The sequence below is a fragment of the Cherax quadricarinatus genome, chromosome 85 (assembly GCF_038502225.1).
Source record: "Cherax quadricarinatus isolate ZL_2023a chromosome 85, ASM3850222v1, whole genome shotgun sequence".
In the NCBI taxonomy this organism is placed as follows: domain Eukaryota; kingdom Metazoa; phylum Arthropoda; class Malacostraca; order Decapoda; family Parastacidae; genus Cherax; species Cherax quadricarinatus.
The window spans coordinates 9,329,842-9,354,109 of NC_091376.1; the positions used below are offsets into that span (position 1 = coordinate 9,329,842).

Genomic DNA, 24,268 nt, shown 5'->3' on the forward strand with positions numbered 1-24,268 from the left:
GCTAGCGACCACAAATCAATTACATTTAGAATTGAATGGAAGTATGATAGTAGGGATAACTCAGTAAGAGTCCCAGATTTTCGCTTAGCAGATTACGATGGGCTTAGAGAACACTTATCATCTGTTGACTGGGGTAACGAAGAGAGCTATCAATATGACAGTTTTCTGAACACAATACATGCTGCTCAAAGAACGTTTATCCCTTATAAAGAAATTAGATCAAATAGAAATGACCCAAAATGGATGAATACTAGGCTGAAATATCTACTAGGGCATAAAGGAATTTATAGGCGTATCAAAAGAGGCGAGGGTCATCTTATGAATCAGTATATTGACATTAAGAGGGTCATTAAAAAGGGGATAAGAAAAGCTAAAAGGGACCATGAAATTAAAGTTGCTAGGGATTCTAAAACTAGCCCAAAACGTTTTTTCCAGGTATATAGAACAAAAGTCAGAGATAAGATAGGTCCCCTTAAAAATAACTATGGGCATCTTACTGACAAAGAGAATGAAATGTGCTCGATTTTAAATAATTATTTTCTCTCGGTTTTTACACAGGAAGACACTAATAATATTCCGGTAATTAATTTTTATAGTGGGCCAGAAGAAGATAAATTATGTAACATCACAGTCACTAGTGAAATGGTTGTGAAGCAGATAGACCAATTGAAGCAAAATAAGTCACCGGGTCCTGATGAGGTTTTTTGAAGGGTTCTAAAGGAATGCAAAATGGAAGTCTGTGAACCATTAACTAATATTTTTAATTTATCTCTTCAAACAGGTGTAGTGTCTGATATGTGGAAGATGGCTAATGTAATTCCTATTTTTAAAACAGGGGACAAGTCGTTACCGTCAAATTACCGCCCAATAAGCATGACCTCAATTGTAGGCAAATTACTAGAGTCAATTATAGCTCAAATTATAAGAAGCCATCTCGATAAGCATAGCTTGATTAATGATACTCAGCATGGATTCACAAGAGGCCGGTCTTGTCTAACTAATTTATTAACTTTCTTCAATAAAGCTTTTGAGGCTGTTGACCACGATAAAGAATTTGATATTATTTACTTAGATTTTAGTAAGGCATTTGATAGAGTTCCGCACCAAAGACTGTTGAAGAAAGTAGCAGCTCATGGCATTGGGGGAAGAGTGCTCTCGTGGATCGAATCATGGCTCACAGACAGGAAGCAGAGAGTGTCCATAAACGGGGTTAAATCCGAGTGGGGATCAGTAACAAGTGGCGTTCCACAGGGATCAGTCTTGGGCCCGTTGTTGTTTATAATATATATCAATGATCTTGATGGAGGAATTACTAGTGATATGAGCAAATTCGCCGATGACACGAAGATAGGTAGGATAATTGATTCAAACGTAGATGTTAGGGAACTTCAGGAGGATTTAGACAAACTCTACTCTTGGTCAGAAAAGTGGCAGATGCAGTTCAATGTAGATAAATGCAAGGTTCTGAAGCTCGGGAGTGTCCATAACCCTAGTACTTATAAGTTAAATAATGTAGAACTTAGCCATACAGATTGCGAAAAGGACTTGGGAGTTATGGTAAGCAGCAGCCTTAAACCAAGACAGCAATGCCTAAGCGTACGTAATAAGGCAAATAGATTACTGGGATTTATATCAAGAAGTGTAAGCAACAGAAGTCCAGAGGTCATACTGCAGCTTTATACATCATTAGTAAGGCCTCACCTAGATTATGCAGCTCAATTCTGGTCTCCATATTACAGAATGGACATAAATTCGTTAGAAAACATTCAGCGTAGGATGACTAAATTAATACATAGCATTAGAAATCTTCCTTATGAAGAAAGATTGAAGACTCTTAAGTTACATTCACTTGTTAGACGAAGAATGAGGGGAGACCTGATCGAAGTGTATAAGTGGAAGATAGGTATTAATAAAGGGGATATTAACAAGGTCTTGAGGATATCTCTCCAAGAGAGAACCCGCAGTAATGGATTTAAATTAGATAAGTTTAGATGAAAGGACATAGGAAAGTATTGGTTTGGAAATAGGGTAGTTGATGAGTGGAACAGTCTACCTAGTTGGGTTATTGAGGCTAGGACTTTGGGTAGTTTCAAATTTAGGTTGGATAAGTACACGAGTGGGAGGGGTTGGACTTGAGTGGGACTTGCACATCGGAGCTTGTTTCTTGGGTGGCATTGAAAATTGGGTTGGTCAAATGTTTGTTAGTGGGATGAATTGTAAAGGACCTGCCTAGTATGGGCCAACAGGCCTGCTGCAGTGTTCCTCCTTTCTTATGTTCTTATGTTCTTATATATATATTCATTCTTCAAAGGTGTGCTGTTTAGCAAGCAGTACGCGAGAAAAACAGTTAGATGGAACTGTATATTGGTGAGGAATGTGATGTGTTAGCATCGCTTGTGCCCCCCGGATGGCGGTGATGATGGTGGGATAAGAAGGTGAAGCGTAACAGTGAACACTACAGTGAACACTACACACGCCCTCACCACCACTCATAACATGTTACATCATACACACCAGTCTTAACATCTTCCACACTCCTCATCTACAACCTAATATTGTGGTGCCAATTCTATTTTGCTCCCTCCCTCCCTTCCCCACTCACTCTCCCCCTCTTCCATCTCTCCCTTCCTCTCTCGTCTCTTCCTTTTTATACTCCAGCTTCCTTACTCTTCTTTCTTCACACATTTCTTCCTTCACATTCTTCCATCTTTCATTCTCTTCCCTCCTTCACTTTTTCCTTTTTCACACTTCCCTCCTTCACACTTCCTCATCTCACTCTTCTCTGTCTTCCTCCGTCTTATCTCCCTCACCTGGCGAGGTATATTAGTAGCATGGTTGGTGTTGAATTAATGGTGATGAATGAGGCTTGGAGAGAAAGCCGAGTGAGGGTGAAACTCTCCTCTTGCGCTGCTTCCTTGCATGAACGATCTAGGCAAATCCTTGCCCCAGTAACCTTACTTGTCTCTTTGGAAAGTGCAGCCAATTCATGTATCCGCCCATGACATGGCTAAATTTCTGAGGGGAAAAACGTCTTTGGGGTTATTTTATTCGTCAGGGAAAAAGCTTTTCCCAGTTTAGACATTTTTAGGTTCAAACCCGAGCAGCTTAGAATATTGTCCTAATTATGAGATTGTCGTACTTCGCGGTTTGAAATTGTGCATAGAATATTGTATAACTTAATAGTTTGGAATTGTGATTAGAATACTACCCGAACCTGTTTCGATTTGTACTGTAATACCTGGAATCTACCTGGAGGGTGTGAGGGTGTTCCGGGGGTCATCGCCATTGGTAAATTTTCTTTCGCGTCTGGATAAATGGTCAGTATATCACTGAGTGAATAACACTAAAGTGTAATGAACACTTGTCAGTACTCAATAATAGCCCACATAGAGACAGAAACTTAGATTAATTGGTCTATATATTTCGACCCCTTCTGGGGCACTCTTCTGCTGAAGAGGACCCCAGCAGATGGTCGAAATTTACAGATCAATTAGTCTTCTAGGTTTCTGTCTCCATGTGAGTGGCTATTATTGAGCATAACATTGAGTAATTTATACCATAACAGCTCTCTTGACAATGTTCATTGTTCACTATATCTTTAGTAATTTGTAAAATGTCGCTCTCTTTCTCTCTCTCTCAGGGCAAAAAATTGTGCAATAAAAACAGTTGACTGTGCTACATGTGTTTGACAGTTTTAGTGTGTCGGTTACTGGCTATTCATACATTGTTTCTGCGTTGAAGACACCTCGTGTCCCTGGGTCTAGCACAATGCTGGGAGGCGTATTTATACGAGGGGTGGAGAGCAACGTCTGCCCTCTGATCCTGGAGGTGATGGGGTGAAGGGCACTAACCTCCACCCCCCCCCTTCCACTCAACCGTTGTATTTCATCCCAACCCCATGTCACCCTCCTCTTGCTGACACCCCCTTCCTTTCGTTGACAATACAATTTGCATTGTCGAAAGATGAAAACAAACGTTAAAATTAATAAGAATATACCAGTAGGGAGAGTAAGTGTTCAGTCCGTCGTGACTCAAGTGGTTATTGACCTACACAACAACGATAGAATGATAGAAAGCCAAACGAAACATAGGGGTAAACTACATTAATTTCAGTGTAAACTACTAGCAGATTCATTTGAAATCGCTAGTGGCATGTGAGCTATGTAGGCTGAAATGCACTGTCATTAGGGCGGTATGTTTACTTACCGGGTGGGTGTCCAGTAAAACACGCCCCTGGTGTTATAATTCTAAAATTATTTGATTTTAGTTTTTGGTACCATAGTTGAGTGTGTGTGTGTGTGTGTGTGGGAGAATTGATGAGGGTCATGGATGTTTCTCCCCCCCCTGGGAGATTTGATGAGGGACATGGAGGTTTCTCCCCCCCCTGGGAGATTTGATGAGGGTCATGGATGTTTCTCCCCCCTGGGAGAGTTGATGAGGGTCATGGATGTTTCTCCCCCCCTGGGAGATTTGATGAGGGTCATGGATGTTTCTCCCCCCCCCCTGGGAGATTTGATGAGGGTCATGGATGTTTCTCCCCCCCTGGGAGATTTGATGAGGGTCATGGATGTTTCTCCCCCCCCTGGGAGATTTGATGAGGGTCATGGATGTTTCTCCCCCTGGGAGATTTGATGAGGGTCATGGATGTTTCTCCCCCCTGGGAGAGTTGATGAGGGTCATGGATGTTTCTCCCCCCTGGGAGAGTTGATGAGGGTCATGGATGTTTCTCCCCCCTGGGAGATTTGATGAGGGTCATGGATGTTTCTCCCCCCTGGGAGAGTTGATGAGGGTCATGGATGTTTCTCCCCCCTTGGGAGAGTTGATGAGGGTCATGGATGTTTCTCCCCTCTGGGAGAGTTGATGAGGGTCATGGATGTTTCTCCCCCCTGGGAGAGTTGATGAGGGTCATGGATGTTTCTCCCCCCCCTGGGAGAGTTGATGAGGGTCATGGATGTTTCTCCCCCTTGACAGAATTGATGAGGGTCATGGATGTTCCCCCCTGGGAGAGTTGATGAGGGTCATGGATGTTTCTCCCCCCTGGGAGAGTTGATGAGGGTCATGGATGTTTCTCCCCCCTGGGAGAGTTGATGAGGGTCATGGATGTTTCTCCCCCCTGGGAGAGTTGATGAGGGTCATGGATGTTTCTCCCCCTTGGCAGAATTGATGAGGGTCATGGATGTTTCTCCCCCCCTGGGAGAGTTGATGAGGGTCATGGATGTTTCTCCCCCCTGGGAGAGTTGATGAGGGTCATGGATGTCCCCCCACCCCTTCCACGCTTCCAGCTTCCTGAGCCGTTTTCTCTAGCTGGTTGGCACACCTCCGACCCCTGACACCGTACACACACATTAAGTACCGCTGTCACCTGCTGTCAGCTTCCTGGATAAGTCTTTCCTTTCTGTCTGATGCACTCTGTGAACAGCAGTCATTAATCTGTACAGTTAATTAAGTGTCGTGTTGGTGTCGCATTTAACAGACGGTGGATCAAGCCTCCACCACTCTTTTCACAGAATGACCCCCCACAAGGTTTTAGTGTTTCACGATGAACAAAAATCCTTGGAACGCTTCTGGTACTAGTTTAGAGCAGTGTTCGCTCCCAGCCACCAACCTGGTTATTGGTAACAATATTCATGGTATTGTTGCACTAACTAGTCCCTCATTATGTGCTAAGACAACAATCTACAAGAATTTGATGTTTCAGTCGCTGTGTGATCTCAGAAAGGTGTTCCTATGTCCTACAGCCTAGCGACCTTTGCCTCAGTGCACAAGGTGCGACGTAACATTCTAATGCGGTTAATTAAAGATTAGCATTGAAGATTTGAAGCCAATTAGGAGAAACTCGCTCTAGTAGAAGGATCAAAATACATCAGCACTGTAAGTTTGAAGCCGCTCAGAAGTTATCCATGTTGAAAGTTTGAAATCGATCCGAAATGTCATTCTGTAGTTACTAAACAAGCCAATTTCTTTAATTAATTTTTAAATTAAAACTTACTCAACCCAAAATATTTGTGAAGCTTTCTTTGAGAAAGCACTAAAAGTTTAAAGCCTACCAGAGGATGCATTCTCAAGTTATCGCACAGATTCCTTTATTAGCTATATTAGAAAACTGGTAAATTTGCACCTACACCTCTTAAAGTGTCAGGGTATGATGATACATCAGTCATTAAAGATTCAAGACGTTTATAAGACTCATTCTCGATATATTTTACTCAAATTTTGATTTCTTCGTTTTTACAATTGGAATAATCACGAGAACTCCCTTCGCATTCTTTTCTTTTACGTTTTTCCTCTGTAGACGTTTCTGTTAAATTGTTGATGCTGTCCATTAATTAATTGTTAACTTTTTCAAGTTGGCTATACCGTTTTAAAAATAGAATGGGCGCTTATGCACCAATAACACTGGCAACCTTTTTGTAAATATATCACTGTTGAAAGTTTGAGACTCTCCATTTATCACGCAAAAACTAAATCCGGAATAGTTTATATAAAATTCACCAGAGGGCATCCATCATGCCAGTACTTGCTTAAACGTTCCAGAAAAAAAACAGCGTTTATTTAGGAAAGGTGAAGCTGAACAGATGTGATCTTATAAGTTGTAAAGGAAAACCTTGGAGGAAGGGGAAACTATTAGGCAAACACTTAAGGTACCCCTTTGTGGATACCAAGTGAAGATGTTTTTCTGTGTTGAGATTGTATTTATAAATGTACTGAAAGATTGAGAGCTGTGCAGTGGTGAATAGCAGTGGCAGATTGTTGATGTCACATTGTTAGTGTCCCTAAACAATTGCCACTTATGCATTGACTTAAATTATAATACAGGGTCAATGTTGGAACTGTCTCCAGCATCACCCGGTGTTTATTTTGTATTATTTATTTATCAAAGATGAGGTGCCATTGTGGATTTGGCAGGTGCAAGTTTAAAAGGCCGGAGTGAATGTTGGTAATATAAGGTCAAGCAAGGTCGGGCGGTGAAAGGTGCGCCACATCCCGTTGAGGTTTCTAGTACACCAGGTCGTCTCCGCTATGTTTTGAGGCCAACATCTCACCTGCTACTTTCATATTAGTCTAGTCTTCCTCACATTCAATTGGAAGTTAATTTTTTTCCCCGTGCTTGACTCCCGCTTTCTCAGTTGAAGAAGGTGAACACGTACAAATTTGTAACCATGTTATGATTGTTGAGATTCCTGATGGCGCTCTACTCTGCAAGGTGAGGCGTGCCCATGGTAGTGGGCGGTGGGCTGCTTGCTCAAGGAAAACCACAATTTTTCTTTTTTGTCCCGTGGCTCGTGGTCCCCCCTTCCCCCCACACACAAACACCCCTGACCCACACTTAACAGTCCAGGTGTCTATTCACATCTGTCCACTGACCCATACACAATAATAATAATCTTTATTTCTACAAATACATGATACAGCTTATACAGACCGTAGCTGAATCAGTGACATATTATAAAGAAAGTCCCTTGTTACGCAGGGCATTTATAACTAAGGGAAGGTTCGTGGAACTGTTGGTATGTGCAGGTGGCCTCTGATTAATTTTATACAAACCATTCCCTATTTTGGTTTCCATATGATAACTTCATAATTGTCTTCAAAGTTTCCCAACAGGAGTATCCTTCTTGGAAGAAGGTTGGTGGTTATTACTAGTGTGACGTGCCACTCAATCATTTTTATTACAAAATTGTATTTTTTCCTTAAAAAATAAAGGTTGAAATTATTATTGGAGTGTGAAAATGTCAATGTCAATTTTATTTTTAAAACGGTATATTTTTTCCTTAAAAATACTTTAGCACATCAACACATTGATAAATGAAACACTTGTGCAACATTTGGGTATCTTTATTCTGGAAATATTTCGCCAACATTTTATGTTTAACTTGTGTAAGTGCATATTTACCGGTCTACTAACACATGTAATGTTCATAGTTTGATTCTGTGCGATAACTCAAGAATGCATCGCATCGAACAGTGGCAGTGATGGAGGTGGAGACAGGGTCGTGAGGGAGTGGGAGATAGAGGGATGAGTGAAATAATGAGGCGGAAGAGCTAGAGGGAGGAAGGGAAGGAAGGAAGGGAGGGAGGGAGGAAGAGTAACACTGAGGAAGTAGAAGCAGGTGAATATAATACGTGCCAGGACATGCCTGGGTGGGCGTGTGGACGCCTACTACCATACGATGATCCTCTTAATGATGTGGAAACCTTACGTGTTTAATATCCTTCACGTTGTGTTGTGTGTCGTCATGTTGGCGATGGTGGTGGTTATACATTATATGCTGGTGATAGTTATCGTGGTGGTTGTAGTTGTGGTGATGAATGTTATTGTGATTGTGTGGTTGTAGTCGCCGTGGTGATGGTGACAGTAGCATCCTAAAATATTTCTCGTGATGGCGGACAGCATGCTGTGAGGGAAGATGAAAGTAGTCTCATAAAACTACACACTACGGTTCACCCTGGCTAGTTTATGAGGAGTATGGGTTCGAATCCTTCTCATGTCGGCTGAGATAGTGATTTTTTTTTTTTAACATACCGAGGTAGGGTGACCCGAGAAAGAAGAAACATTTTCATCATTTACTCTATCACTGTCCTGTCAGAGGGAAACTAAAACAAGCCAGTAGTGTTAACCACTATAACTGAGGTCGACAATAAGGAAAATAATATAATAATATATCTGTAATATACCACATACTGGTCTTTGAAAGGCTAGAACAGTCGTCAACTGCGACCTAGTGCAACCTTTTACTCTTCTCAACCCCCAAGGCAGTGACAAAATATAACTCTTATACTGTCGTCAGTGAATTTGCAATAACCGTAATACACGGACATCATATATATAGTGAGACTACAATTTGTGGTTGACGTACAGCGCCTGGGGAATGTGAGCTTGTGGTCTCTGTTTTAGAGTATTGTTCAGCACTGATGGCTCCGTTCAGGGTAGGGATGGGGGAGTTCAGAGCTGGTCAGTACAGCATTTAAATTACTGAAAATGTCTCAAAGTCCCAAATATGCACCCGCAGGAACGGAGGAGAGATGCATGATAATATATACTTGGAAAGTACTCAAGGGCCTAGTCCAAAATCTGCACAATCTGGGCCCAGATTGTTCAACATCTTACCAGAAGATATCAGAAACACTGCTGGGACAAGCGCAGAAGTCTTCAAGAGGAAACTGGACAAATATCTTCACCAGGTGCCAGATCAACCAGGCTGTGATGGCTATGTGAGCCAGCGGGCCACCACAGCAACATCCTGATTGAGAATACGAGCCTGGCCCAGGGCAGGACTTCTGGAGTTAAAAAAAAAAAAAACTCGAAGCTCATTTGATTAAGAGCCTTTCATTAGCGTCAAGATTCCCTTTTCAAAGGTGTTTGTGGTAGAGAGTGTTGGGGTGTATATTGTTCTGGTTTGTTTGTCCCTGTATAATTATGTGCGCTTTCTCACCAAGATTTAGTAAACCTTTGCCATTACCGCTACTGAAATGTGCTGACGGAGTATAAATAAATGACACTTGTATGTAGGAACATTGGTAATATAGTTATGTTGGTAAGGAAAGCCTTGAGTGTGGTCACACACTACAGTGTAACAGCCGGGAATACTGTGGTTACCCTCCTACAGAGGTTAAGGTTAGTCTACACGCCACCTGAAAAACTTTGTTTCTAATGAACAGTAATAAAAAGCTAACCAACTGCTGTAAGGGGAAACTTAAAACGTATATTTTGTTTCAAATTTTCTGTAACGTTGTTCAGTAACATGTTTTATTGCAAGGAGAGGAAGAGCATAGGGTACGTTGTGTATGGTTGTGGTCTGGTCTGGTATCAGATTAAGCAGCTTCTTGTATATCAGCCTACCGTAAAACGAAATAAGGAACCCATTGTCACTCTCGATGTCAAACGTTGCTGCCCTGTTTATGCATTTTGGTTATTGATGGTAAACTATGTAAATTTAAGATAATTTAGGTTAAATTAACCCAAAACAACTTATATTAAATGTTAGTCTTCTTTGATCGTTGTGAACTTAAAATGAACGGTGTATTTGGAGAACGAGTTACCCTGGGCTGGTGCCAGATAAAACAGCTCTTTCTTCCAACTAAGTCCTACTCCCTGATATGTAAGGCGACGCTTAAGCCATACCCAGTCATTCATGGTGGGCGAAGTGTATCTAATTAGGTATCTTATTAGGGCCAGCTGGCTGAGTGGTTAACGCATTGGCCTGTGAGTTTTAGGACTTGCCATTTCCTGATTTATCCTCCGAGGTTTTCGTTTGTAATATGAGAACGCTGCATCCAATCAGTTTTAAATGTTCAAACTTGTGCACTGTAAATATGGACAGAATCATGCGGCTTTCTGGCATGTGCGTGTGTACAGGCACCTTCTGATCAATTTATTTAAGCAATTCTGAATTTTGATTTCGGCGTGATAACTTGAGATAGTTTATGATAGGTTTCTGACTTTCAACACTGGTATATTCTAATTAGAAGAAAGTTGTGATTGTTGTTATTATGCGTAGGTACTAATTTGTCAGTTTTATTTTTTAAAATGGTATTTTCTCCACCAGTAACTTGAACAGTTTGTTTTTAATGGTTGATGCATCTTAAGAGAAGGGTGACACCTTTTCGGTGTGGGCCTGCAAGTGCAAATTTGTGATGCAATAGTTTAGAAAACCGTCAAATTGAGAATGAGACGCTTGTGTAACATTTGGGAATCTGTCAGACACTGCAGCATCTTGGGATCTTGATACAGGGAATTCCTCTACGCTTGCCTAACCTACAGACAGGCGTAACTACTTACACTAGTGGATGTGTCCAATGGTGACGCCGCCTCCTCCTGCTTCTACTCACCTGATTGCAATATATGTAAGGCACTTTGAGCATATGCTGTACTTTTCTCAAGACTGATGGATTGAACACATCGATTCCAAGCTTAGGGAATGATTACCTCTTTCTCCTCATCTTTCACCGTTCTTCTCTGTATTGGACTAAAGAGGCCACTGAGCGGCAAACTTTTTCTCGATAAAGATTACCAAATGTTGCACAAGTATCTCATTCTTCATAAAGTGCAAATTTGCGATTTTACTAGCATAATAAACTTCGATTATTGGAGTCTGGTCAGTTTTAAATTTTTACCACTAGTATTTTCGTCTCCAAGAAAGCCGCGGAATAATTTTGGGTTATGCAAGTTTTTATTTGCCAGTTTGATAAATTGACTTCTGTGCAGTAACCGCAGAATCACTCTTCTGGTCAGCTTCAGTCCTTAGAGGAAATTTTGGATTGATTTGTAAATTATATTTAGTAAATTAGGAAAATGAAAATATTGGTAATTCATGTGGTAATCTGTGAATGCCTCCTGTAAATGGCTTCAAACATTCAGTTCTGATACCTTGAAAATGCAACTAATGAGCGGCTTCAACTTAGGGCTTGTGTATTTTAGGGATGTTGGTCTGTGTGATAACTAGAGAATGCCTCTCTTGACTAGCTTTAAACTTTAAAAATGGTGTTATCTTAGTAGAAGGTTCAGATTGGTTATGGACTGGGTTGGTGCTCATTTGCTAATTTTATTGAAGGAATTGGGATATTAGTTTCCATGCAGTAACTTATGGATTCCTTTTCTGACAGACTTCAGTGCTAGTATTTAGCTCCATTCAAAACTTATGGCGCACTGTGTACTCTTCCTTTTGCGTGTTTATAAGATACGGGGATATTTTTCATGGCTCGCTCATCGACCAAAAAACACAGTTCATTCATTACCTTAACATGACTTAAGACAAGAGGCCGTAAGAGACTTAAATTTTTAACTTTAATATAGTAAGGGATGGAGTTGATTACCAGTGGTATGTCAGCTATTTTGGATATGTATTGTGGGTATGGTTAAGCGGCACTGCCCAGGAATCTTTCCTTGGGACAAAATCATAAAACTTGTTGTATGTGGGTGAGGGTCTTTTTAGATGCGTCACTGTCAATAGTTGAACTATAATATTCAAAATGATCTTATTGCCATATCAAATGAACTATGGGATTTCTAAGTTATATCTATCTATTTGTAATGCATACGGATAAGGCGTCAGCACTGGATATTAATATGAGAGGGTGGCGTGCAAGTAAACCGTGGAGGTGACAAGACTTCCTGGTGCGTTAATAGGTGTGCAGATGTAAGGTGAGCGAGTTATTTTTATACACACTTAGATTTAGCTGGGAGAGGGATCTCGGGGAAGCTGCTGACGTAAGGCAGATGGACCAGGATAGGGAACAAGAAATCGTGACGGGGCGAGGGTGTCGCTGCAAGCTGCTGCAGCTAGGTGAAGTAAGTAGTGGGCCTCGAATCGAAGGTTTATTTTTCGTCTTTCGTGCATGGTGTGGGTATCTTGTGCAGGCGTTTGTGCATGGTGTGGGTATCATGTGCAGGCGTTTATGCATGGTGTGGGTATCTTGTGCATTGAAGCATAACGCTTGTGTGGTTTTTGACTAGATCTTGTGTTATCTTAACCCTGAAGTGTTGGTTCACATTCCCGGGAAACGATGCTTGAATATAATCCTTTGTTTTGCAGTGTTTGCCCAGGCTGAGACACAAGACAGCAGCAATGTTGGGGCATGATGAAAGTGTTACTATTAAGAAAAGGGTTACTTAAGCACGTTGAATGCTTGTAGATACCAATAGATTTCTTTTCGAAAGTTCGTTTTCAATTTTAATTCCTTCACTTACACTGGCCAGCATTGAAATAGCACCCTTCATATATCGTGGTTCGTGTGTACAACTCTATTTGTATTTTGGCATTATTTTGTTGTGCAGGTGTAAGTGCAGTTGATGCGTGGAGGGGGCGGGGGAAAAGGTGACAATGGAGTGATGGGGAGTTAGATGATCCATAGTGTGTGAGACGCATAACCAAAGAGAGTAGGCAAGCCCTCGTGTATGTCACAGGTGTCGGCGGAAAAAGACCCACCGTAGGCATCTCATGTGAGACGGATCTCGACAGTTGTACGTGTTGCAACCTACATTCTTGCCCTGTACCCCGCAGCAGCCAGCAGTCTTGGCAGCATCACTAGATTTAACTTGCCTGGCACACTGATACCATGGTTAGTGTGGAATATAATGCTCCCTCATCTAAGCCTGTATATATTTATATATCTTGTGTAAATGTGTATTTTTTCACACAATTCTGTGCTTTTTCATGTTGAGGCACAAGATCTCTTGTGTTTATGGTTATGTGACAATTACATGTCAGCCTGAGACGGAATATTAGAGTAGGGCTATGAGAATATCATCTTTTTTTTATATTTTATTTAAAACATTACAATACAAGGTGGAAATTATATTAAAAGGTACACAAAATGAGTTAAATCACAAATCCCCAATTTACCCTTACAAAAAATGACTACACCCGACAGAAGTGTTCATCAGGTATTTAACTATGGGTTCAGCAGCTACGGCAGCTTCAAAGGCAGTTAATGTAGAATGCTGGGTTGCGTGTTCTAGTGGGTGGATGAAGTAAAAATGCACGATTAGGATAAGATGGTCAAGTCTTGGGAGCAGGGAGGAGATAGCGGTTACTCTTGTCAACAGGAAACTGCCTGCACATTCTTAGTGACTCAGCCCTGTTTAACTTTTATATACTGTTTTAATTTACACATCATTTTGATAATGTTGCAGAGACGAATATCGTTTATATTTTCATACGTTTTGAACTTTTGGCAATGAATTTAAGATTGAAAATGGCAAATTGCTAACAGACATTACTTGTGGCTGAAAAGTATCTATAGATATATCTGGAAAAAATTCCGCCTCCGAGGGAAATGTGAGATGAACTTTGTGCAACGTTTTTAGTATTGACTGGTGTTATAGTGGTGTGAAGTGTGTGCGAGTGGTGAACAATGTGCTGGCTGCCCCTTGACACTGTGGGCAAATTTATGGTTGTCGTGATAGTGTGTTAGGCCAGCAAGGTGGAGTGTGACGAGAGGAACGCTAAGTGGCGTGAGGCCACCAGTAGTGTGGTAGTGTGGTGCAGGGACGCCATCGTCTCGTCCATGTGGTGTCCAGGACTGCTCTCCATCCCTTACTTTTGCTGCGCTCTCAATATGAAGGACAGGTAAGTGCATGTCACCCATACACTACTCTATTATACACTTGTTTTTGTAGTGTTCTAAGCTTAAATTATTATATACGTCAGAGAACTTTGCTCAACGATGATGGCATTAGAAGGAATTTCTGTTTTGTTGGCATCCCTAGTGTAAGACTTGGGTTGATTAGGAAAATATTTTTGCAACAACCGTATGTGTGATTATCTCAATTTCGTTGAAATTATGTCTACATAAAATGGTAGTACTTTTTTTCAATGGAAGCGAGAAGTGGAGATGAGGTAAGTTGTATACAAAGCTAAATTAATTTTTCATAAAGGGAAATTGTTTAAAATGTGGTATAGACGAGAAGTGGACGTGAGATAAGTTTTATTGAATTAAATTAAAATTTTATTGAATTAAATTAAAGTTTTATTGAATTAAATTAATTCTTTATAAAATAGTAGTATAAGTGTATAGTATATATGAGAGGTGGATATTAGATAAGTTGTGTTGAGCAAAACGGCAAGTGTGTGCTGTGGGTCTTGATAGAAGCCTAGCAATTTACTTACCGTAGTCTCAGTTTTATTTTTTCCGTGTCATGCATTATCTTGTATAGCTCTGCTTTTCATTTTTCATAGCCCAGGCTGTCTTAACTGATGGTCTGCGGCACCTAGATTGTTTATGCCACATGGTAAAACTGTGATTATGTCCTAAGGCGTAGTATACAAAATAGTCGCACTTGTAACACAGACCGCTCCCAAGAATAGTTGCTTCTTGCCGCACCCCCACCATTGGGCTAATGCTAACACATTTACACGTATTAGTAAATATCGCCGGCATTAAGGTTTTGCTGTCTCCGTGGGTGGTTGGTAGCATCCTCAAACTATCACACTAAAGTCCGGGATCGATTCCCGGCACGAGTGAAACGTTGGGCATGTTTCCTTACATGTGCTGCCCGTGTTCACCTAGCAGTAACTAGGTGGGTCGCATCCTGGTGGACAAGATTATCCTACAGCAAGTTGCCAGAAATGTTATGCATAACCAGTGGTGAAATTAAGAGACATGTGCAACATCTGGGTATCTTTATTGTAGACGTTTCGCCATCCAGTGGCTTTATCAATACAAATTCCAGGACATAACTTGAAGACAGCAGAACTATATACAGAAAATGAAGTAATCAGTCCCTCAACCTTGGAGTTCGTGCGAAGAGCACTGTAGTTGTAGAGATTCTGAAGCAGAAGCAAGGAGCCTGGCGCTTTATACTATCGTCAGGTGGAAAGAGAACGTGTAGCAGACAGGGCATAGTCACTGGTAGGCGGGATTCCCCAGTGGAAGTAGGTCCTACCCAAAGAGATGGGTTAGTTGTAGTAGTAGTCGTCGTAGTCGTGAAGGTTATCTTGTCGGTATTGTATACCATTCTTGTACATAACCAGTGGTTTTCTGTATAGCATGCCAGTGATGTCAGCTAGGTTTATGTAAGTTGTATCATGTTCTTGTAGAAATGAAGATTATTATTATTGGTCAGCCTATATATATATATATATATATATATATATATATATATATATATATATATATATATATATATATATATATATATATAGGGTGTCACTGCGCGAACATAGTCTAGTTATGTGATAAACTCAGGATGTATATCATAACGTAGTTAACAGTATTTCCCTACAATGAAAAATGATGAGAAATCCTACAAAAGCTGTGTGTCGGGAGGGTTCGTGGAGATGTGATGGTTACACTTATATTAGAGTGTGAGAGGGAGAGGCCTAGCCTGCATATATTGCCTGTAGACCTAAGTGTGGAGAACTGAGAGGGAGGCCGGATGCGCAGCGCTCTCATGCGGGATCACGTGACGTCACACAAGCTAGTCACTGAGCCTAACAAGGAGTCAACTATGTAAAACATATAGATGGTACTATGATACTCAGATAACATATACATATATAGGCGATCAGCAACTATGCTGACACGTGAAGCATTGCATACTTTGGGAGGTTGGCTAACAAATCTACATCATTGGCAAGTACCTGAAGCTAGTTGGAAAAAAATACATTTGTATAGTAAAGGTAGATCTTTTATGTGATCATATATTTTATTGTTACTTGTGGTTACATTTATGCCAAATTTTTTCTGCCTCTTCTGGCACCATATATGAAAAATATTTATACTATAATTCTTTAAAAACTGTAAGTAGATGAGGATGTCTAGAGCAGCTTAGTATCATTGTAATGAAAATGTAACTTACATGAATGTGTGCGTAACATTTTTTTTTTTAATTTAGCCAAATTAGGTACATCCACATTGTGCTAGCTACATTTTGGGAACAAAAGTTATGAGTGTTTGCCTGTTCGTTAGCGGAGGGAGGGGGGGTTGGTGGCACTAGTGCAGTAACACCTGCTGGTCCTCCCTCCATGCTAGGGGGGCCACCGGAAGTACCATTCACGCCACTCTTCAACACAGGCTCCTCAACACGTCACTGCTCCACCACTACTTTCCTTCACAGTCCACATCTTCACCACATACTCTTTAACACTCCACTGCTCCACATCCCCTCAAGGGAGGTTCCTTGATACTGGTGAGGGGCTCTTGATCTAGGGAATTGGATGTGTGCCCCAGTTCCCTGAATTGAGCCTGAATGCCCTCCATCCCCCCCACATGCGCTGTATAATCCTATGGGTTTAGCGCTCCCCCATGATAATAATAATCCACTGGCCCACCATCACTACTACGCCACCACCACCACACTCCCCCTCCCCTCCTCCTGCAGATAATCAAGAGAAACTAAACTTCAAACCAAGTTTCCTATAACCAGTGCATGGATTCGTTAGGAATTTTGCTAAACTCGTGTTTTGAGATATAAAACTTTAGCATATCCCTGCTATAACGAATTCTCTGTGTGAATATAATGCAGAGAATTCGTAGTTTGGAAGTTAGGAGGAGGTGCGGGATTACCAAAACTGTTGTCCAGAGGGCTGAGGAAGGGTTGTTGAGGTGGTTCGGACATGTAGAGAGAATGGAGCGAAACAGAATGACTTCAAGAGTGTATCAGTCTGTAGTGGAAGGAAGGCGGGGTAGGGGTCGGCCTAGGAAGGGTTGGAGGGAGGGGGTAAAGGAGGTTTTGTGTGCGAGGGGCTTGGACTTCCAGCAGGCATGCGTGAGCGTGTTTGATAGGAGTGAATGGAGACAAATGGTTTTTAATACTTGACGTGCTGTTGGAGTGTGAGCAAAGTAACATTTATGAAGGGATTCAGGGAAACCGGCAGGCCGGACTTGAGTCCTGGAGATGGGAAGTACAGTGCCTGCACTCTGAAGGAGGGGTGTTAATGTTGCAGTTTAAAAACTGTAGTGTAAAGCACCCTTCTGGTAAGACAGTGATGGAGTGAATGATGGTGAAAGTTTTTCTTTTTCGGGCCACCCTGCCTTGGTGGGAATCGGCCGGTGTGATAATATAAAAAAAAAATATATATATATATATATATATATATATATATATATATATATATATATATATATATATATATATATATATATATATATACATATATATACAGTGGACCCTCGACTAACGCTATTAATCCGTTCCTGAGAGCTCATTGTTAGTCAAAATAATCGTTAGTCAAGTTAATTTTCCCCATAAGAAATAATGGAAATCAAATTAATCCGTGCAAGACACCCAAAAGTATTGAAAAAAAAAAAAAATTAACACATGAAATATTAATTTTAATACACACAAACTGAAGAAGACATGCACAGTTACATGACACTTACCTTTATTGAAGATCTGGTGATGATTGATGGGATGGGAAGAGGGGAGTGTGTTGATGGTCTTAGTGTTTAGAAGGGGAATCCCCTTCCATTAGGACTTGAGGTGGCAAGTCCTTTTTCGGGGTTACTTCCCTTCTTTTAATGCCACTAGGACCAGCTTGAGAGTCACTGGACCTCTGCCGCACAACATATCTGCCCATAGAGGCCTGTACCTCCTGTTCCTTTATGACATTCCTAACGTGTTTCACAACATTGTCAGTGTCACCATTAAACACTTGTTCAGGTTTCAGTCCTTCACTGTCTATGTACTCCTTGAATTCCTGCACATATTTTTCAGCTGTTTTTTGGTCCAAACTGGCAGCCTCACCATGCCTTATCACACTATGTATGCCACTACGATTCTTAAATATCTCAAACCAACCTTTGCTGGCCTTAAATTCACTCACATCACCACTAGTTGCTGGCATTTTTCTAATTAAATCATCATGCAACTTCCTAGCCTTTTCACATATGATCGCTTGAGAGATGCTATCTCCTGCTATCTGTTTTTCGTTTATCCATACCAATAACAGTCTTTCAACATCTTCTATCACTTGCGATCTCAGTTTCGAAAACATAGTTGCACCTTTGGCAAGAACAGCTTCCTTGATTGCCGTTTTCTTGGCCACAATAGTAGCGATGGTTGATTGGTGTTTTGTGTATAGCCTGGCCAGCTCGGAGACATGCACTCCACTTTCATACTTAGCAATGATCTCTTTCTTCATATCCATAGTAATTCTCACCCTTTTTGCTGTAGGGTTGGCACTAGAAGCTTTCTTGGGGCCCATGGTGACTTATTTTGCAGGTGTAATCACTAAAAAGGCTGTGATAATATGAAATGTTCCGATTGTATGCTTGGAAGCGACCGCGGTGGCTGGCTGGCTTGTAAACACTGGCCAGAAGTGGACGCCTCTCAGACGGAAGGAATAGTGTTGGTCGAGTTTTTTAGCGCTAATCGAGGCAAAATTTTTGCGGTAAAATGTATCGCTAGTCAGATTTATTGTTAATCGATACCATCGCTGGTCGAGGGTCCACTGTGTGTGTGTGTGTGTGTATATATATATATATATATAATGTGGGGGTGAGAGGTATGTGGGACTTTATTTGGCCGTGCGACTGAAAATACGCATAGTTTTTTGTGGTTGTAAAGTGACGGGGTGGGTGTTATTTTAATCATGAAAAGCTCAAAACCCGTAAGGGTAGTATACTACATGAGAAATAGAGGTGTGTGCGCGTGCGTGAGATTGCCGGGTGAGTGAAGACCTTGAGCGCACGCGCCTGCCTGGGTGGGGGAGGGAGTGCCATCACTACAGTATTCCCAGGGTCCCAGTCTTACCTTTATTTAAGACCTCTCGGCTATACTTGGGACATTGAGGTAACATTTTATTTAGACGCTTATGTCAAGGATACTTTAATCTCTAAGATAAAGATTAAAATATGCTCACAGTATACGGTAGACAATGATACCTCTCAGTATATGTACTCTGAGACACAGTACTTGACTAATTGTACCCATGTGGTTGTGGTTGCAAGTGCCATTACCCTTCCCCATTTTAACTTTAAGACCAATTGTATTAGTTTCCTGCATGAAGGCCCTATGTTACCCATGTTTAAAACTGTGTAGTGTTTGCTTCTTCCACATGCTTGTTTAAGTTATTCCACTTCCTAACCACTGTTTCTGTCGACACTATCAAGTCATTTAGGTATCTTGTACAACGTTATGTCTTCCTTGGCCTTTCTTCTCTCCAAGATTATCAAATTAAGTTCTAGTCTTTTCTCATAGGTTACTTCCCTCAGCTTTGGGTTGAATCTTTGGTTGCAGGGCAGCGTTGCATTCTCTTTTGATAGGGTTGACATTTCATACTGTATTTAATGAATAATTCTTTGTTAATTTTTCAGAACTTCATTCTCAGGCTTGCTAGGTGTGCATGTTCTTTCAGTGCTATTGTGTTGTTTCCACGATAGCCCAGCACCAATGTGTTTGGTATTAAGCCTCATCCCAAAATTTACAATATTTTAACTACATATACCTTAAATAGGAAAAGGTTTTGTAACGAAATAAGTTGTATCATCATTATGTGGTGTTAGTATTTTCCCATGCTGCCCAATGTTATTGCTGTCATTATAGTATTGAAAAGCCTCTTATCATTTCACATCATAGTAAGTCAAAGCAAACGTAATATACTGTACTGTACTTTGAATATTTTCAGATGTGTATCAAGAGATGGCAGCAGCTGTGGTGGGCGCACATCTCGTACCAGGGTGAGCAGTTCATCTGAAATTGCCTCTCCAGATCCCAGAAGACCTACAGTGCTGAGACCGCCTCGCCAGGTACTTCTAATTGTTGTAAAGTATATACGTACTGTGTGTGTGTGTGTGAAGTAGATAGATTACTAAATTTAGAAAGAAAGACTTCGGTGTTAAAAAAAAATATATACATGTATGTGATCTCACACATGCACACCTATGCACATACACTAACACTCACTCTGTATACATAACTGTGTTTGTTATGTAAGTTATGTAACCTTACCAGATTTTACCTAACCTTAGTGCAGAACAAAAATTCGCACTAGAAATACTTATTCCATGATGTACATGGGTTGTATGCATGTTTTAAATAATCACCGGGTTTTGTCAAGTACTTGTCGGTAACTATAGCCATATCATATTTCTCATGTATTTCATTGACTTAATCTGTATACAATTTGAATGTGGGAATTGTTGTTATTGTTTAAAAGGCTACATGAGTATTAGAATTGTAGATAATGTGCATTTCCTGATTTTCAGCTGTTCCCAAAGGCAAGTAATTTTTCTAATAGATTTTTGTTGAATTAATTTATTCTAGTATTAAGAACAGAAATGTTGATTAACTAGTACAGGTCGGCCATCACTAATCTGGCATCGTTGGGACCTGTAGTGTGCCAGATTAGTGAGTTTGCCGGATTACAGAGGTGTTAGGTTAGAATATACTTAATTAACCTATTAATAGAGAGACTTTCTGCTACATCTTCCTCATTTTCATCACTGCTTTCTCCTCCACTGACCTGCTGCTGTCGATTTACAATCATTTGCACAATTTCTAAGTCAGTATAATGATGAAATTTGAAATTATGCTAGCCAAAATTGGTGCCAGATTACTGATGGAACTGGGTAACTGATTGCCGGATTAGTGATGCCCGACCTGTAATATATATCGATAAGGCATACACACTAAACTGTAGAAAAAGTATTCAGAAATGTAGATAGATGGCCCCCCCCCACATCAGATAGTCATTGGATAGACATAAATAGCAGTGATTTAATTAATGTTAAAATAATATTTATAGACAGTTGATAAGATATTTAAAATTTAACTGCTTCAGTGATTTTCCTCCACATTACATACAGTGAAAAAAATAAAAATATATTAGAAATATACTAAGAGTTTTAGTGTAAGGTCTAGAAATTGTTTTCTTTTTTAGGGTGGTGTATTGGAGGTAGAAGGTGGTGGTGTGTGCATTGACCGTACCTCATACCATTATATGTGCCAGGATGTTACTGCACTTAAGACAATGTTGTTGCGTCTCAGAAGAGTTCTGCAGGCAGCGGAAACTATTAACCCATTCGATGCCAACTTGAGGGTCAGTAAACCTTTTATTTTTTTGTGGTTGTGACATTTGAATTGTTGAATAATAAAACTAGGTTTTATAAGTGTAGTAAGATGCATGTTAAGGGTAATATTGTATCCTAAACTTCCTAAGATTAAATAGTAAGTTAAATTTGTTTATGGTAGTTAACCTCTTTTTGTGTGCTTTAGTTATAGATGTAATTATTCAGTTATTTTTGTAATATATGTTACATAAGTTTGATAAATTTGGAGAACATGTTTGTATTTTATTTAGTCATTTAGTCTACATGGGAGCCCTTAAAAATCAGTTACAATGATGTATACTAACAAAACTCACACACTGAGTGTCTGGGGTTCGATCCCCAGTACTGGTGGAAATGTTGGGCCTGTTTCCTTGCATCTGCTGTCCCTGTTCACCTAAAAATGTAAAATTATAGAATTATGCAGGTGCAAAGTTGGTGGTCTAGGCACAATTTATGCATCAACAATTTTGCCCACTTTGATTCCTATTGCAAACCAATTCCATTCCTCATTTCAACCAAATTCCTGTCTATTTCACTAGTATGCCTTTTGTTCTATTGATTAAGTACAAAAAAGCTGCCTATACAACTATCAGAACAACTCGATGAAGTGCACAGAAGTCAATTTGGCCAGTTTTACACAAAATTCAATAAATTCCAATTAAAAAACAGACCAGAATAAACACTGAAGGCATTGCTCTGTTCATTAATCATTTTCCCAGGCCCCTCCTAGACAACATTTGCCCTTCATTTTGAATCTTTCATCACAAAAAATCAGTGTTTTACCATATTTCTCAGATAATAAAATATAGCAAAAAATGATTGGTTGTGGTTTAGGCCATCACCATAATTGAAGCAGACTTAATAAAAAACATTAAACAGACTGGAGGAGGGCTCTTCCCTTCCTCAGGAAACCCACCAAAAGTTGAATATTTCTTCTACTTTGAGTGCTATCTCAGGCTACTTGCAGTTCTGGAACTGACCAAAATCTCTATTTTACTAGTATGTCTTCCATTCTTCAATTGATACTCAGAAATAGCTAATAAAACCACCCTAAAAAAACATTTCAAATTTGCTATTTTAAATGAAACAAAGCTGAGGTTTGCTTTTTTCATCTTGAACTTCATGGTGGCAGGATTTTTTTTACACTGTACACTATTCACACAGACTCATTATCTCATATCTAGGTCACAATTTACTTCATTTGAGGGAACTGTGCTTAAAACATATTTATGTGAGCACCACTGTCGTCAGTCATGTAGTTCTGTGTATGAGACAGTGAAAGAGTTAATAGAGATGCAGATTATCAGACAGAAAGAAAAATATACTTAATACATTGTTTTACATGTATCTTATTAAAGTTACTAACTTCTCTCAGAAGAGAGTTCTGTAGAGAGACAAGAAAATTAGAAATAATACCCAGTATATGGGTAGAGTATTGTATGTAATATAACTGCTTATATATACAATTATTTTTCCTTCAGTATCTTTATTCCATGACTGTAAATAGGATTTTCTGGGGCATGTTATACTCTCTTTTTTTTATTATTATTATTATTATTTTTTTACCATCATATATAGTGGTTTTTCCCATCACTTTTAACTTTCGTACTTCACTCCTGTGTATGTTCCTTGCAAACTTATCATCGGTCATTCAGATTACAGTATGCTTTGAGTGTTTCTTGAGTACTAAAGTTGATCCTCAGCTAGTTTTTCCAGTACAACTAAAACAGTGCAGAATGTACAATATGAAACAGCTTGTATTGAAATTTCTCTTTCAGAACTCCCTGTACTTGAGCCTGGCCAGTAGTGATTTGCCAGGAGGGACTGGCATCAATGGGGATAAAGATTCACTTACACCATCAGTAACAGAAATATCTCAAGAAAATGTTGACCTTAGAAGACAGGTTTGTGGATCTTTAGTATACCATGTGGTAGAGCATCTTGTAAACATGTTTTATATTCAGTATACAGTATCTTTTTTAATGTGTTAATTTTGAACTCAGCACTTACAGGTTTATATGTGTGCATGGAATTTAGGAGAAATAATTGATTAACACAAGCAAATTAAAGTCATGTGAAGGTTATGAGATCTTGTATACTGCAGGGGGCTTAGACATCCAGCAAGCGTATATGCTTGTGTTAAATAGGAGTGAGTGGAGGCAAGTGGTTTTTATGACTTGACATGCTGTTTGAGGGTGAGCAAGGTAATGTTAATGAAGGGATTTAGGGAAACTGATTAGCTGGTTTTCGGTCATGAAAGTGGAAAGTACAGTGCCTGCACTCTGCAGGAGGATTGGGGATATTTGCAGTTTTGAACTGTAGTATTGGTGTGCATCTGGCAACACAGTGATGGAGTGAGTATTCTTGAAAGTATTTCTTTTTTTTCACAGTGATGGAGTGAGTATTCTTGAAAGTATTTCTTTTTTTTCACAGTGATGGAGTGAGTATTCTTGAAAGTATTTCTTTTTTTTCACAGTGATGGAGTGAGTGTTGGTGAAAGTGTTTCTTCTTTTTCAGGTCACTCTAACACAGTGGGAGACGGCTGGTGTGTTAAAAAAGATTGTGCTTCTCATTATTACTAATAAGTGGTTTGAAATGAGTGTACTTTTGTACAACATTCCTTATAATTACATGAGAGCAGATGTGAAATTCCATTGTTCCCTCTTTTTATTGGAAACCATTCATTTATTCAGTTTTGTATTAAACTGTCATGGAAGTCAGTTTTTTTATTTTGTGTCAAAACTGGTGGTGCTATTTGTTGAGCATGTTTCCAAAT

At 39.9% G+C, this 24,268-nt stretch overlaps 1 protein-coding gene across 6 annotated transcripts in view; it reads left to right on the plus strand.

Annotated features, from left to right (window-relative positions):
- The window catches only part of LOC128703148 (serine-rich adhesin for platelets-like), a 154,376-nt gene that overhangs the window by 91,369 nt on the left and 38,739 nt on the right, over positions 1–24,268 (plus strand). For all 6 annotated transcript variants that reach the window (XM_070103347.1, XM_070103348.1, XM_070103349.1 and 3 more), the window contains 3 exons: positions 20,070–20,190; positions 21,324–21,482; positions 23,271–23,396. In XM_070103347.1, coding sequence (XP_069959448.1) covers positions 20,070–20,190; positions 21,324–21,482; positions 23,271–23,396 — 406 coding nt within the window. The remainder of the gene's footprint in view (positions 1–20,069; positions 20,191–21,323; positions 21,483–23,270; positions 23,397–24,268) is intronic.